The 14,990-nt window shown below is 43.7% G+C and overlaps 1 protein-coding gene across 1 annotated transcript in view; it reads left to right on the top strand.

The window, feature by feature from the left end:
- DOCK10 (dedicator of cytokinesis 10) overlaps positions 1–14,990 on the top strand; it is a 243,408-nt gene that overhangs the window by 205,205 nt on the left and 23,213 nt on the right. The window contains exons 44-49 of the mRNA XM_064152795.1: positions 95–205; positions 2,180–2,395; positions 3,806–3,863; positions 4,190–4,288; positions 12,868–12,974; positions 14,489–14,611. Coding sequence (XP_064008865.1) covers positions 95–205; positions 2,180–2,395; positions 3,806–3,863; positions 4,190–4,288; positions 12,868–12,974; positions 14,489–14,611 — 714 coding nt within the window. The remainder of the gene's footprint in view (positions 1–94; positions 206–2,179; positions 2,396–3,805; positions 3,864–4,189; positions 4,289–12,867; positions 12,975–14,488; positions 14,612–14,990) is intronic.

Raw genomic sequence — 14,990 nt, 5'->3', positions numbered from 1 at the left:
GCCAGATCAAATCATGTTAGAACAGGGGTGAAAAGCTCTTCAGAATCTCTGTTTGTCTGTGCTGATTGTGGCCTGTGCTCGCTCCCCTGTGCAGCTCATCAAAGCTGTGAGCCAGCTGATCGCGGATGCCGGCATCGGCGGGTCGCGCTTCCAGCACTCGCTCGCCATCATCAATAATTTTGCCAACGGAGACAAGCAGATGAAAGTAAGAAATGGTTTTTCTTCTTCTGCTAATCACTACCTCTCACAAAAGGTCAGTGATTTCAGAGGAACAAGCATTTTGCTGAATCAAATCGGCGGCAGGGATTTTATCTGTTCTTAGGGTGCTTTTGTTTCAGGCAGCCCTGAAAGTCCTGGCACTGTTTGTGACTCAGAAGCTTAGGGATGGAAAATCATTTTTAAACAAGAGAAGAAGGATTTGGTTTTGTTGAGTTTTTTTTTTTGTTTTGAAAGCTGTATTGTTTGTCATTCAGTGCTTATTTTGTTGATTTGCCTAAAGTCAGGGGTGATGTGGTGTAAGTAACGAAACAACATTACAGTGGAGCCATAATTTTTAGTCTACAAACTGCCCCTTTAGTCTGTTCAGTTGGGTTTCATAGAATCGTAGGATCAACCAGGTTGGAAGAGACCCCCAAGATCATCCAGTCCAACCTAGCACCCAGCCCTAGCCAAGCAACCAGACCATGGCACTAAGTGCCTCAGCCAGGCTTTGATTGAGCACCTCCAGGGACAGTGACTCCACCACCTCCCTGGGCAGCCCATTCCAATGCCAGTCACTCTCTCTGACAACAGCTTCCTCCTAACATCATAGAATCATAGAATCATAGAATCAACCAGGTTGGAAGAGACCTCCAAGCTCATCCAGTCCAACCCAGCCCCCAGCCTTATCCAGTCAACTAGACCATGGCACTAAGTGCCTCATCCAGTCTTTTCTTGAGGCTGTGTTCCCTTGTTCTCTTGCTGCTTGCCTGGCAGCAGAGCCCAACCCCACCTGGCTACAGCCTCCCTTCAGGGAGTTGTAGACAGCAATGAGCTCTGCCCTGAGCCTCCTCTTCTCCAGGCTGCACACCCCCAGCTCCCTCAGCCTTTGTGACAGCTTCCTAAAACCCTGAAAAAGGCTTCTAGCTCCTGGAGTCATTACCAGTGCTGTTATATTCTTTGTCTGTACTAAAGGTGCTGGGAAAAGATTCCAGGTTTTAATTCCCATTCAAACATTTGGTGACATGAATTTTATACTTTGGAGAGGTGGTTTTCCTTCTCTGGAGGTGACTTTAGGGTGTCTTCCCTGAGGCTAATAATAAACTTGGTGCAAACAAATTGATGGTTAATTACCACAAGTAATTTGATGTCTCAGCTAATGAGATGCAGTTACAATTGTGTGTGTTTTCTAAGTCCAGCTTTGATTTCCCAGCACTGTAGTCAGTAACATGCTCTTCTCTGTGGGACACCCAGGATGGAAGCACTTCATTTCATTTAATAGTTCTGAATGTTTTTTATATTTAAACAAAGAAGAGGAGGAGAAAGATCTGAAACTGGAACTGTATTTCATTGCCTATCTGAAACAGCAAAGCTGTGTTAAACACATTGAGCACAGCTGACATGAGTAAGACAAAGACCTTGTTTTAATCTTGGGCTGTGTGCTAAGGGCAGGAGCCAGGCTGTGGTACTTCATTCACTGTGGTGAGATGTGCTGGGTGTGTGGTTCAGCAGGACTGTCTACAACACACAGATTCACAGATTGCATTGGGTTGGAAAGGACCTTCAGAGGTCATCTTGTCCAACACCCCTTCAGTGTGCGGGATCATCTTGTCCAACACCTTGCAAGATGACCTCCAATTAGAGCAGCCTGGCCAGGGCCACATCAAATCTGGTTTTGAATGTCACCAGGAGGGCCTCAAGTGTACAAGAATCCAGTTCTAAGTCCAGGAGGTGACCAAGGAGCAAAGATTTCAGTTTGAGACAGCGGTACAGCTGACTGGGATGTCTAGTAGACACTATGACACATCAGTAGGAAAAGGCAAAGGATTTGTGTACAGTGTACATGTAGAGCTGTGTCTCTGCTCAGAACTTACTGAGTTAGAGAAAAGGGGAAAGGTCTTCCATAAGCAGAGCTTGTTGAGGGGTGCTGCATGTGGCCTTTTGGATGGTTTTAGTGATGCATTGCTTATCTTTCCCAAAGAACGTTAATTTCCCAGCAGAGGTGAAGGACCTGACCAAACGCATCAGGACTGTTCTGATGGCCACAGCACAGATGAAGGAGCACGAGAAGGACCCTGAGATGCTCGTGGATCTGCAGTACAGCCTGGCAAACTCCTATGCCAGTACACCTGAGTTGCGCAGGACGTGGCTGGAAAGCATGGCCAAGATCCATGCGAGAAACGGAGACCTGTCAGAGGTAATTGCAGTGAAGGAGTAGGCTCTGTAAGACAAAAGGAGTGGGTCAAGAGAGCCATGCGGTGTCTTCCATCTGCTTGAAGTTAGAGGAAGATAGGTTTGAAGGGCAAACACATCGCTAGGTGTTTCTTATCCCAGTTTACCTACTTCCAACTACCTGCTGTGTGCTTGTGCAAGAGGTGAAGATGCTGGAGAAGCCGAAGCTAAGCAGGCACAGCAGCTGTAGGGCTGATGAGCTTCTGACTGGGGCATAACTTACATGAAGGATTTTTGTCTCCTCCATTGCAGCATAGGAGAGGAGCTTTGTTTATGCTGTGCTGTGCTTATCATCAGAAACTAAAATGAGAGATGCAAAATGTCAGTGCTTAACCTGCCAGTGTTGCACCCCAGAGTAACAAGTTGTTACACCAACATGGTTAGATCATTGTTCTTCCATTTATTGTGGTGGTACAGTGGCTTAGATGCTAACTTGGAAGAGGTGTGCACAGCTAGCTTAGTTCAGATTGGTACATGTGGAAGGTACAGATAGGCTTAAGGCTATGTGTGAGGTACAGATAGGTTATATAAGCAACCTGTAGGGTCAGCCTCCTGCAGCCAGCAGACCCTGCCTCCTGCAGCTGCATGTGGGGGTTTGTTTCACCATCTTAGTTCGTGCCTCCGGGATGGACTCAAGGACACTCTGCAGCACAGGTTCATAGACTCATAGAATCAACCAGGTTGGAAGAGACCTCCAAGCTCAGCCAGTCCAACCTAGCACCCAGCCCTAGCCAAGCAACCAGACCATGGCACTAAGTGCCTCATCCAGGATTTCCTTGAACACCTCCAGGGATGGTGACTCCACCACCTCCCTGGGCAGCCCATTCCAATGCCAATCTCTCTGTGAAGAACTTCCTCCTAACATCCAGCCTAGACCTCCCCTGCCACAACTTGAGACTGTGTCCCCTTGTTCTGTTGCTGGTTTTCTGGGAGAAGAGCCCAACCCCACTTGGCTCCAGCCTCCCTTCAGGTAGTTGTAGCCAGCAATGAGGTCTGCCCTGAGCCTCCTCTGCTGCAGGCTGCACACCCCCAGCTCCCTCAACCTCTCCTCATAGGGTTTGTGTTCCAGGGTTGCTCATGCTTATCAGTTCATGTTCTCTGTTAGCAAGAAATTTATCCATATCAACCCAGGAATATCTTATTTGCTAAGTAATCTTACAGGTTTTCAGTGCAAATATCTCCTTTTCCTTAAGACACTGTGTGAAATTAACACTCACAAAAGGTTTAACCTTTTATTTCCTTAAGTGGTTGTATCAATTTTGTCTTCCTCTTTCTGCAGTCTGACTCAACAGTGCTTAAAGTACCTTACCAGATGCATGCTGTAAGTCAAGCAATGTCCTTTAACCTCTATGTGTGCCTTGGTCTCTCCTTACAGGCTGCCATGTGCTATATTCACATTGCTGCTCTCATTGCTGAGTACCTGAAAAGGAAGGGTAAGGCCAAGATATTCAAACCCACCTATGTGTCTTTAAACAGTACTGCTGAAAGTCATTTTTGGCTGCCATGTTTTCCTTCCTTATATATACAATATTCTTAAAGCTGCTTGAAGTCTTCCCAAGTATTTTGTTATTAAAATAGATGGTAAAAGCCAGTCTTAGCACTGGAAGAGTCAACGTGTGTGTGTGTTTAGTTGAGAGTTGATGAAATGTTGGCTAAGCTAGTGCTAAAAGAGAATGCTTCACTTGTTTGTCATTATTCAATATGCATGTATTAACACATACCAGTAGCAGTGTACTAATACCATCTTACACTATCATAGGTTACTGGAAAATGGAAAAGATTTGCCCCTCACGTATGCTCCTGGAAGATGGTCAAGTCTCTGATAGTAATGTGTTACTAACAACTCACAGTGGAGGAAGTGAGTGCTCTAACCGTGCCTGTTCGTGGGTCACGTAACATATCATTAGGGAATCAAACCCCTGTTCTCCTACTGAGCTGGGAAAATACATGCCAAAGCAAAAAAAAACATTTACACTGCATGTTGATGGCTGTGGTAGCAAGTTGAAACATTCTGTGTTCCCTTCCTGATGCTCTTTGGCTTTGGTTTGGTGATTCAGTGTCTCTGGTTAAGGGCTTTCTTCAGCGGGAGAGCAGCAGTCTGCTCTTCACGGGGTCAGAGGGTGTTTAGCACACAAATCCATGTCCAATTCATAGAATCACAGAATCAACCAGGTTGGAAGAGACCTCAAAGATCATCCAGCCAAACCTATCACCCATCCCTTTCCAGTCAACTAGACCATGGCACTAAGTGCCAGCCAGGTTGGAGGAGACCGCCAAGCTCAGCCAGCCCAACCTAGCACCCAGCCCTAGCCAAGCAACCAGACCATGGCACTAAGTGTCTCATCCAGGCTTGGCTTCAACACCTCCAGGCACAGCAACTCCACCACCTCCCTGGGCAGCCCATTCCAATGCCAATCACTCTCTCTGACAACAACTTCCTCCTAACATCCAGCCTAGACCTCCCCTGCCACAACTTGAGACTGTGTCCCCTTGTTCTATTGCTGCTTGTCTGACAGCAGAGCCCAACCCCATCTGGCTACAGCCCCCCTTGATGTAGTTATAGACAGCAATGAGGTTTGCCCTGGGCCTCCTCTTCTGCAGGCTGCACACCCCCAGCCCCCTCAGCCTCTCCTCATAGGGTTTGTGTTCCAGGCCCCTCCCCAGCCTTGCTGCCCTTCTCTGGACACCTTCCAGCACCTCAACGTCTCTCCTGAATTGAGGAGCTCAGAACTGGACACAGCACTCCAGGTGTGGCCTGGTAGTGCTGAGTATAGGGGCAGAAGAACCTCCCTTGTCCTGCTGGCCACACTGCTCCTGAGCCAGCCCAGGATGCCATTGGCTCTGCTGCCCACCTGAGCACTGCTGCCTCATCTTAAGCTACTCTCTACCAGCACCCCCAGCTCCCTCTCTGCCTGGCTGCTCTCAGCCACTCTGTCCCCAGCCTGTAGTGCTGCTTGGGGTTGTTGTGGCCAAAGTGCAGACCCCTGCACTTTTGGCTATCCAAAGCTGGGAGGGCAGCAGGCTGGAATTAATATCTGGTTATCCATATGTAACTTAATATGGATAATGATATTTTTTAATCCATGATGCTTACTAGAGAAGTAAAGTTCAGGCTTCTATTTGCAAATGCTACTGTGGCAGTGGTAGTTTGGTTTATGTGCTGTCTGTGTCAGAGGAATTCTCAGCATGAGATATTTTAGCAGTTTGCACAGAGAGGACTTTCTGGGGGCAAGGGCAAATATTTGGGGCAGAGAAAACTTAGTTTTGGAAAGCCTGTAGTTCTGTGATACAGTTAGGTGCAGCTGTGGGTGAGATGAAAGAAAATACATCCCTTTAGAAGTATGATTTTGGAGCAGTGTATCAGAGATGGCTCAGTAGTGGCAAGATGTTTAGCATGAATTACAGATCACAGTGGGTGAGGTGAAGAACTTGTGAATCACTTTAAACCTTTGTCTAAGAGAGAAGTCTGAGAGGGGATCTTCACAATGTTCAGTGGCAGAACAAGAGGACACAGTCTCAAGCTGCACAAGGGCAGCTTTAGACTGGACGTTAGGAAGAGATTCTTCATGGAAAGAGTGATTGGCATTGGAATGGGCTGCCCAGGGAGGTGGTGGAGTCCCAGTCCCTGGAGGTGTTTAAATGGAGGCTGGATGAGGCACTTAGTGCCATGGGTTAGTTAATTAGAAGGGTTAGGTGGTAGGTTGGACTCAACGATCCTAGAGGTCTCTTCCAACCTGCTTAATTCTGTGATTCATCAATATCTAAAGGGCAAGGAGCAGGAGGAGGGGACCTGACTTTTGACAGTGGTGCCCAGTGACAGGACAAGGGGCACCAGGCACAAACTTGAAGCCAGGAGGTTCCATCTGAAAGTGAGGAGAAAAGTCTTTCCTGTGAGGGTGCCGAAGCACTGGGACAGGCTGCCCAGAGAGGTCCTGTAGTCTCCTTCTCCAGAAACAGAATGTGCTGCTGGGTCAGACCAGGAGTCACAGTGCTGGCTTCATGGACTTGCAATTGCAGCCTGCAGTTCCCTTGTGGATTATAGAACCTTGGGATGGATTGCCCTTTAAAGGTCACACAGTCCAAACCCCTGCAGTCATCAGGCACATATCAACTACATCAGGTTGCTTAGAGCCCTGTCCAACCTGACCTGGAATGTTTCCGTGGATGGGGCATATACCATCAATCTGAGCAACCTGGGATAGTGTTTCCCTACCCTCAGTGTAGAAAATGTCTTCTATCTAGTCTGAATCTCTCTTCTTTTATCATAGACTCATAGAATCACAGAATAACCAGGTTGTGATACTCTTTTATCACAGACATAGAGTCACAGAATAACCAGGTTGTGATACTCTTTTATCATAGACTCATGGACTCACAGAATAGCCAGGTTGTGATACTCTTTTATCACAGACATAGAATCACAGAATAACCAGGTTGTGATACTCTTTTATCACAGACTCATATAGAATCACAGAATAACCAGGTTGTGATACTCTTTTATCACAGACATAGAATCACAGAATAACCAGGTTGTGATACTCTTTTATCACAGACATAGAATCACAGAATAACCAGGTTGTGATACTCTTTTATCACAGACTCATAGAATCACAGAATAACCAGGTTGTGATACTCTTTTATCACAGACTCATAGAATCACAGAATAACCAGGTTGTGATACTTTTATCACAGACATAGAATCACAGAATAACCAGGTTGTGATACTTTTATCACAGACATAGAATCACAGAATAACCAGGTTGTGATACTTTTATCACAGACATAGAATCACAGAATAACCAGGTTGTGATACTTTTATCACAGACATAGAATCACAGAATAACCAGGTTGTGATACTCTTTTATCACAGACATAGAATCACAGAATAACCAGGTTGTGATACTCTTTTATCACAGACATAGAACCACAGAATAACCAGGTTGTGATACTCTTTTATCACAGACATAGAACCACAGAATAACCAGGTTGTGATACTCTTTTATCATAGACATAGAACCACAGAATAACCAGGTTGTGATACTCTTTTATCACAGACTCAGAACCACAGAATAACCAGGTTGTGATACTCTTTTATCACAGACATAGAGTCACAGAATAACCAGGTTGTGATACTCTTTTATCACAGACATAGAATCACAGAATAACCAGGTTGTGATACTCTTTTATCACAGACATAGAATCACAGAATAACCAGGTTGTGATACTCTTTTATCACAGACATAGAGTCACAGAATAACCAGGTTGTGATACTCTTTTATCACAGACATAGAGTCACAGAATAACCAGGTTGTGATACTCTTTTATCACAGACATAGAGTCACAGAATAACCAGGTTGTGATACTCTTTTATCACAGACATAGAATCACAGAATAACCAGGTTGTGATACTCTTTTATCACAGACATGGAATCACAGAATAACCAGGTTGTGATACTCTTTTATCACAGGCATAGAGTCACAGAATAACCAGGTTGTGATACTCTTTTATCACAGACATAGAATCACAGAATAACCAGGTTGTGATACTCTTTTATCACAGACTCATAGAATCACAGAATAACCAGGTTGTGATACTACTCTTTTATCACAGACTCATAGAGTCACAGAATAACCAGGTTGTGATACTCTTTTATCACAGACTCATAGAATCACAGAATAACCAGGTTGTGATACTCTTTTATCACAGACATAGAATCACAGAATAACCAGGTTGTGATGCTCTTTTATCACAGACTCATAGAATCACAGAATAACCAGGTTGTGATACTCTTTTGTCACAGACATAGAATCACAGAATAACCAGGTTGTGATACTCTTTTATCACAGACATAGAATCACAGAATAACCAGGTTGTGATACTCTTTTATCACAGACATAGAATCACAGAATAACCAGGTTGTGATACTCTTTTATCACAGACACATAGAATCACAGAATAACCAGGTTGTGATACTCTTTTATCACAGACACATAGAATCACAGAATAACCAGGTTGTGATACTCTTTTATCACAGACTCCTAGAATCACAGAATAACCAGGCTGTGATACTCTTTTATCACAGACATAGAATCACAGAATAACCAGGTTGTGATACTCTTTTATCACAGACTCATAGAATCACAGAATAACCAGGTTGTGATACTCTTTTATCACAGACTCCTAGAATCACAGAATAACCAGGTTGTGATACTCTTTTATCACAGACATAGAATCACAGAATAACCAGGTTGTGATACTCTTTTATCACAGACATAGAATCACAGAATAACCAGGTTGTGATACTCTTTTATCACAGACTCATAGAATCACAGAATAACCAGGTTGTGATACTCTTTTATCACAGACTCATAGAATCACAGAATAACCAGGTTGTGATACTCTTTTGTCACAGACTCATAGAATCACAGAATAACCAGGTTGTGATACTCTTTTATCACAGACATAGAATCACAGAATAACCAGGTTGTGATACTCTTTTATCACAGACATAGAAATAAAGAATAACCAGGTTGTGATACTCTTTTATCACAGACATAGAATCACAGAATAACCAGGTTGTGATACTCTTTTATCACAGACATAGAATCACAGAATAACCAGGTTGTGATACTCTTTTATCACAGACTCATAGAATCACAGAATAACCAGGTTGTGATACTCTTTTATCACAGACTCCTAGAATCACAGAATAACCAGGTTGTGATACTCTTTTATCACAGACATAGAGTCACAGAATAACCAGGTTGTGATACTCTTTTATCACAGACATAGAATCACAGAATAACCAGGTTGTGATACTCTTTTATCACAGACATAGAATCACAGAATAACCAGGTTGTGATACTCTTTTATCACAGACATAGAAATAAAGAATAACCAGGTTGTGATACTCTTTTATCACAGACATAGAATCACAGAATAACCAGGTTGTGATACTCTTTTATCACAGACTCATATAGAATCACAGAATAACCAGGTTGTGATACTCTTTTATCACAGACTCCTAGAATCACAGAATAACCAGGTTGTGATACTCTTTTATCACAGACATAGAGTCACAGAATAACCAGGTTGTGATACTCTTTTATCACAGACATAGAATCACAGAATAACCAGGTTGTGATACTCTTTTATCACAGACATAGAATCACAGAATAACCAGGTTGTGATACTCTTTTATCACAGACTCATATAGAATCACAGAATAACCAGGTTGTGATACTCTTTTATCACAGACATAGAATCACAGAATAACCAGGTTGTGATACTCTTTTATCACAGACTCCTAGAATCACAGAATAACCAGGTTGTGATACTCTTTTATCACAGACATAGAATCACAGAATAACCAGGTTGTGATACTCTTTTATCACAGACATAGAATCACAGAATAACCAGGTTGTGATACTCTTTTATCACAGACATAGAATCACAGAATAACCAGGTTGTGATACTCTTTTATCACAGACATAGAATCACAGAATAACCAGGTTGTGATACTCTTTTATCACAGACACATAGAATCACAGAATAACCAGGTTGTGATACTCTTTTATCACAGACTCATAGAATCACAGAATAACCAGGTTGTGATACTCTTTTGTCACAGACACATAGAATCACAGAATAACCAGGTTGTGATACTCTTTTATCACAGACACATAGAATCACAGAATAACCAGGTTGTGATACTCTTTTATCACAGACTCATAGAATCACAGAATAACCAGGTTGTGATACTCTTTTATCACAGACATAGAATCACAGAATAACCAGGTTGTGATACTCTTTTATCACAGACACATAGAATCACAGAATAACCAGGTTGTGATACTCTTTTATCACAGACTCATAGAATCACAGAATAACCAGGTTGTGATGCTCTTTTATCACAGACACATAGAATCACAGAATAACCAGGTTGTGATACTCTTTTATCACAGACATAGAATCACAGAATAACCAGGTTGTGATACTCTTTTATCACAGACATAGAATCACAGAATAACCAGGTTGTGATACCCTTTTATCACAGACACATAGAATCACAGAATAACCAGGTTGTGATACTCTTTTATCACAGACACATAGAATCACAGAATAACCAGGTTGTGATACTCTTTTATCACAGACATAGAATCACAGAATAACCAGGTTGTGATACTCTTTTATCACAGACATAGAATCACAGAATAACCAGGTTGTGATACTCTTTTATCACAGACATAGAATCACAGAATAACCAGGTTGTGATACTCTTTTATCACAGACATAGAATCACAGAATAACCAGGTTGTGATACTCTTTTATCACAGACATAGAATCACAGAATAACCAGGTTGTGATACTCTTTTATCACAGACATAGAGTCACAGAATAACCAGGTTGTGATACTCTTTTATCACAGACATAGAATCACAGAATAACCAGGTTGTGATACTCTTTTATCACAGACTCATAGAATCACAGAATAACCAGGTTGTGATACTCTTTTATCACAGACATAGAATCACAGAATAACCAGGTTGTGATACTCTTTTATCACAGACATAGAATCACAGAATAACCAGGTTGTGATACTCTTTTATCACAGACTCATAGAATCACAGAATAACCAGGTTGTGATACTCTTTTATCACAGACATAGAATCACAGAATAACCAGGTTGTGATACTCTTTTATCACAGACATAGAATCACAGAATAACCAGGTTGTGATACTCTTTTATCACAGACTCATATAGAATCACAGAATAACCAGGTTGTGATACTCTTTTATCACAGACTCCTAGAATCACAGAATAACCAGGTTGTGATACTCTTTTATCACAGACATAGAATCACAGAATAACCAGGTTGTGATACTCTTTTATCACAGACATAGAATCACAGAATAACCAGGTTGTGATACTCTTTTATCACAGACATAGAATCACAGAATAACCAGGTTGTGATACTCTTTTATCACAGACTCATAGAGTCACAGAATAACCAGGTTGTGATACTCTTTTATCACAGACACATAGAATCACAGAATAACCAGGTTGTGATACTCTTTTATCACAGACATAGAATCACAGAATAACCAGGTTGTGATACTCTTTTATCACAGACATAGAATCACAGAATAACCAGGTTGTGATACTCTTTTATCACAGACTCCTAGAATCACAGAATAACCAGGTTGTGATACTCTTTTATCACAGACATAGAATCACAGAATAACCAGGTTGTGATACTCTTTTATCACAGACATAGAATCACAGAATAACCAGGTTGTGATACTCTTTTATCACAGACTCATAGAATCACAGAATAACCAGGTTGTGATACTCTTTTATCACAGACATAGAATCACAGAATAACCAGGTTGTGATACTCTTTTATCCCAGACTCCTTGAATCACAGAATAACCTGGTTGTGATACTCTTTTATCACAGACATAGAACCACAGAATAACCAGGTTGTGATACTCTTTTATCACAGACATAGAATCACAGAATAACCAGGTTGTGATACTCTTTTATCACAGACATAGAGTCACAGAATAACCAGGTTGTGATACTCTTTTATCACAGACATAGAATCACAGAATAACCAGGTTGTGATACTCATATAATAAGAGTATTAAAAACTGCAGTGAAGTTTACTGACCAGTGAGATCATAGAATCTTAGAACCAGGTTGGAAGAGACCTCCAAGCTCAACCAATCCAACCTAGCACCCAGCCCTATCCAGTCAACCAGACCATGGCACTAAGTGCCCCAGCCAGGCTTGGCTTCAACACCTCCAGTGACGGCGACTCCACCACCTCTCTGGCAGCCCATTCCAATGGCAAAGTTTTACAGTTTTAGTTTGAAAGCTAATGCTTTAACGTTTTAGTTTGAAAAGTAAAGCTTGAAAATTTTAGTTTGAAACCATCTCCCCTTGTCCTGTCACAACAGGCCCTGATAAAGTGACTGCCCCTGTATTCCTGAGTGACTCCTTTAAGTACTGAAAGACCACAACAAAGTGTCCCTGGAGCCTTCTCTTCTACCAGGCTGAAATACATGAACTCTCTCAGCCTGGCCTCACAGCAGAGGGGTTGTAGATGAGTGTAGAGGGAGGGCATAGATGGGTGTTGCATGTATTGTTTTACAAGAGCCTCCATCACTCCACAACCGAGGAACCGCAATGCCGTAGAGATTGCATCAGGCAGATGCTGTAGTTATCCTTTGCCTGGATTTATATGGTAGAGATAATATGTAACAGCCTCATAAATGCAGCCAGTTCCATTTGTTCCATTCTCATCCACTGGGCTGTGAAAATACTAAACCCATCAAATCAAACCAGCCCAGTTTTAATGGCACCCAGTAACTCTATGAATCCCTTGGTTATCCGGTCATTAATCGCTGTTGTTTGTGACTTGCACTTCAAGGCTTGTTCTCCATGGGATGGCCTGCTTTTCTGAGCATTACCCCCAACATTAAAGAAGAAGGTGCTATGAAGGAGGACTCTGGGATGCAAGACACTCCCTACAATGAGGTCAGCAGCATTGACATTTCTGATCTGTATTAATGCTCTTTCTAATAGATGCCTGTGCAGCACATTATACTGCATGCAGCATTAGAAGGCACACAGCTTTGGACTGAAATGTCAGCACTGTGGTACTAAATATCAGGGTAGATGCTTGGCCAACCAGAATAATGAGCATAGAATCAACCAGGCTGGAGGAGACCTCCAAGCTCAGCCAGTCTAAACTAGCAGCCAGCCCTAGCCAGTCAACTAGACCATGGCACTAAGTGCCTCATCCAGACTTTGCTTCAACACCTCCAGGGACGGCGACTCCACCACCTCCCTGGGCAGCCCATTCCAATGCCAATCACTCTCTCTGCCGACAACTTCCTCCTCACATCCAGCCTAGACCTCCCCTGCCACAACTTCAGACTCTGTCCCCTTGTTCTATTGATGCTTGCCTGGCAGAACAGCCCAACCCCACCTGGCTACAGCCTCCCTTCAGGAAGTTGTAGACAGCAGTGAGCTCTGCCCTGAGCCTCCTCTTCTGCAGGCTGCACACCCCCAGCTCCCTCAGCCTCTCCTCACAGGGCTCTGCTCCAGGCCCCTCCCCAGCCTTGCTGCCCTTCTCTGGACACCTTCCAGCACCTCAACATCTCTCTTGAATTGAGGAGCCCAGAACTGGACGCAGCACTCAAGCTGTGGCCTGAGCAGTGCTGAGCACAGGGGCAGAAGAACCTTCCTCATCCTCCTGGCCACACTGCTCCTGAGCCAGCCCAGGATGCCATTGGCTCTGCTGCCCACCTGGGCACTGCTGCCTCATCTTAAGCTACTCTCTCCCAGCACCTCCAGCTCCCTCTCTGCCTGGCTGCTCTCAGCCACTCTCTCCCCAGCCTGTAGTGCTGCTTGGGGTTGTTGTGGCCAAAGTGCAGAACCCTGCACTTGGCCTTGTTCAATCTCATCCCATTGGCCTCTGCCTACCCATCCAGCCTGGCCAGGTCCCTCTGCAGGGCTCTCCTACCCTCCAACAGCTCCACACCTGCTCCTAGCTTGGTGTCATCTGCAAACTTACTGATGCAGGACTCAATCCCCTGCTCCAGATCATCAATAAAGATATTGAACAGGACTGTGCCCAGCACTGATCTTTGGGGAACACCACCAGTGACAGCTGCCCACTGGCTGTGGCACCATTCACCACCACTCTCTGGGCTCTGCCATCCAGCCAGTTCCTGACCCATCATAGAGTGAATCTGTCTAAGCCATGAGCTGCCAGCTTGGCTAGAAGTTTGTTGAGGCAGAGCAGAGAGGAAGCCCACAAAACCAACCTTTGTGCTAAATGAGATGTCAGTTATTCAGGTATTCTCATACCACTGTTGCTTCAGGTTTTTAGCTTGGTCACCAATACCTGCTCAAGTGAAATAAACCTTCACATGGGAGATCCAGGGTTAAAACAAAATAGCTGATATGTGCTTTTGCTGCCTTGCTGCTGATGAAGTGGCACCAGCTGTCAAGCCATTGAACTCTGTGTGTCTGTGGAATTGCAGAATATTCTTGTGGAGCAGCTGGAGCTGTGTGTTGAATACCTGTGGAAGTCTGAAAGATACGAGCTCATTGCTGAGGTTAACAAGCCTATCATTGCTGTTTTTGAGAAGCAGAGAGACTTCAAAGTAAGTTGGTTGATACATGGTTTTAATTGTCATCTTAAGACAGCACAGTTTTTAGGAAGGGGGGGAAGAGCTTTCTTCAAAAGTAACATTTTTCCTTCCTGTCTATAAATTCTCCTTTTCCTGTTTTCTGCTCTGAGTAAATAAATAGGCAAATAAAATCCAGATTGTAGTATCATTTACTGATTTTCACAGTGGAAGGGACCACAAGGATCATCTAGTTCCAGCCCCCCTGCCATGCCCAGGGACACCCTACCCTAGAGCAGGCTGCACACAGCCTCAGCCAGCCTGGCCTCAAACACCTCCAGCCATGGGGCCTCAAACACCTCCCTGGGCAACCCATTCCAGCCTCTCACCACTCTCCTGCTCAACAACTTCCTCC

The sequence above is a fragment of the Pogoniulus pusillus genome, chromosome 13 (assembly GCF_015220805.1).
Source record: "Pogoniulus pusillus isolate bPogPus1 chromosome 13, bPogPus1.pri, whole genome shotgun sequence".
In the NCBI taxonomy this organism is placed as follows: Eukaryota; Metazoa; Chordata; class Aves; order Piciformes; family Lybiidae; genus Pogoniulus; species Pogoniulus pusillus.
The sequence above is the reverse complement of the archived record's forward strand: the minus strand, read 5'-3'. Positions and strand labels throughout refer to the sequence as shown.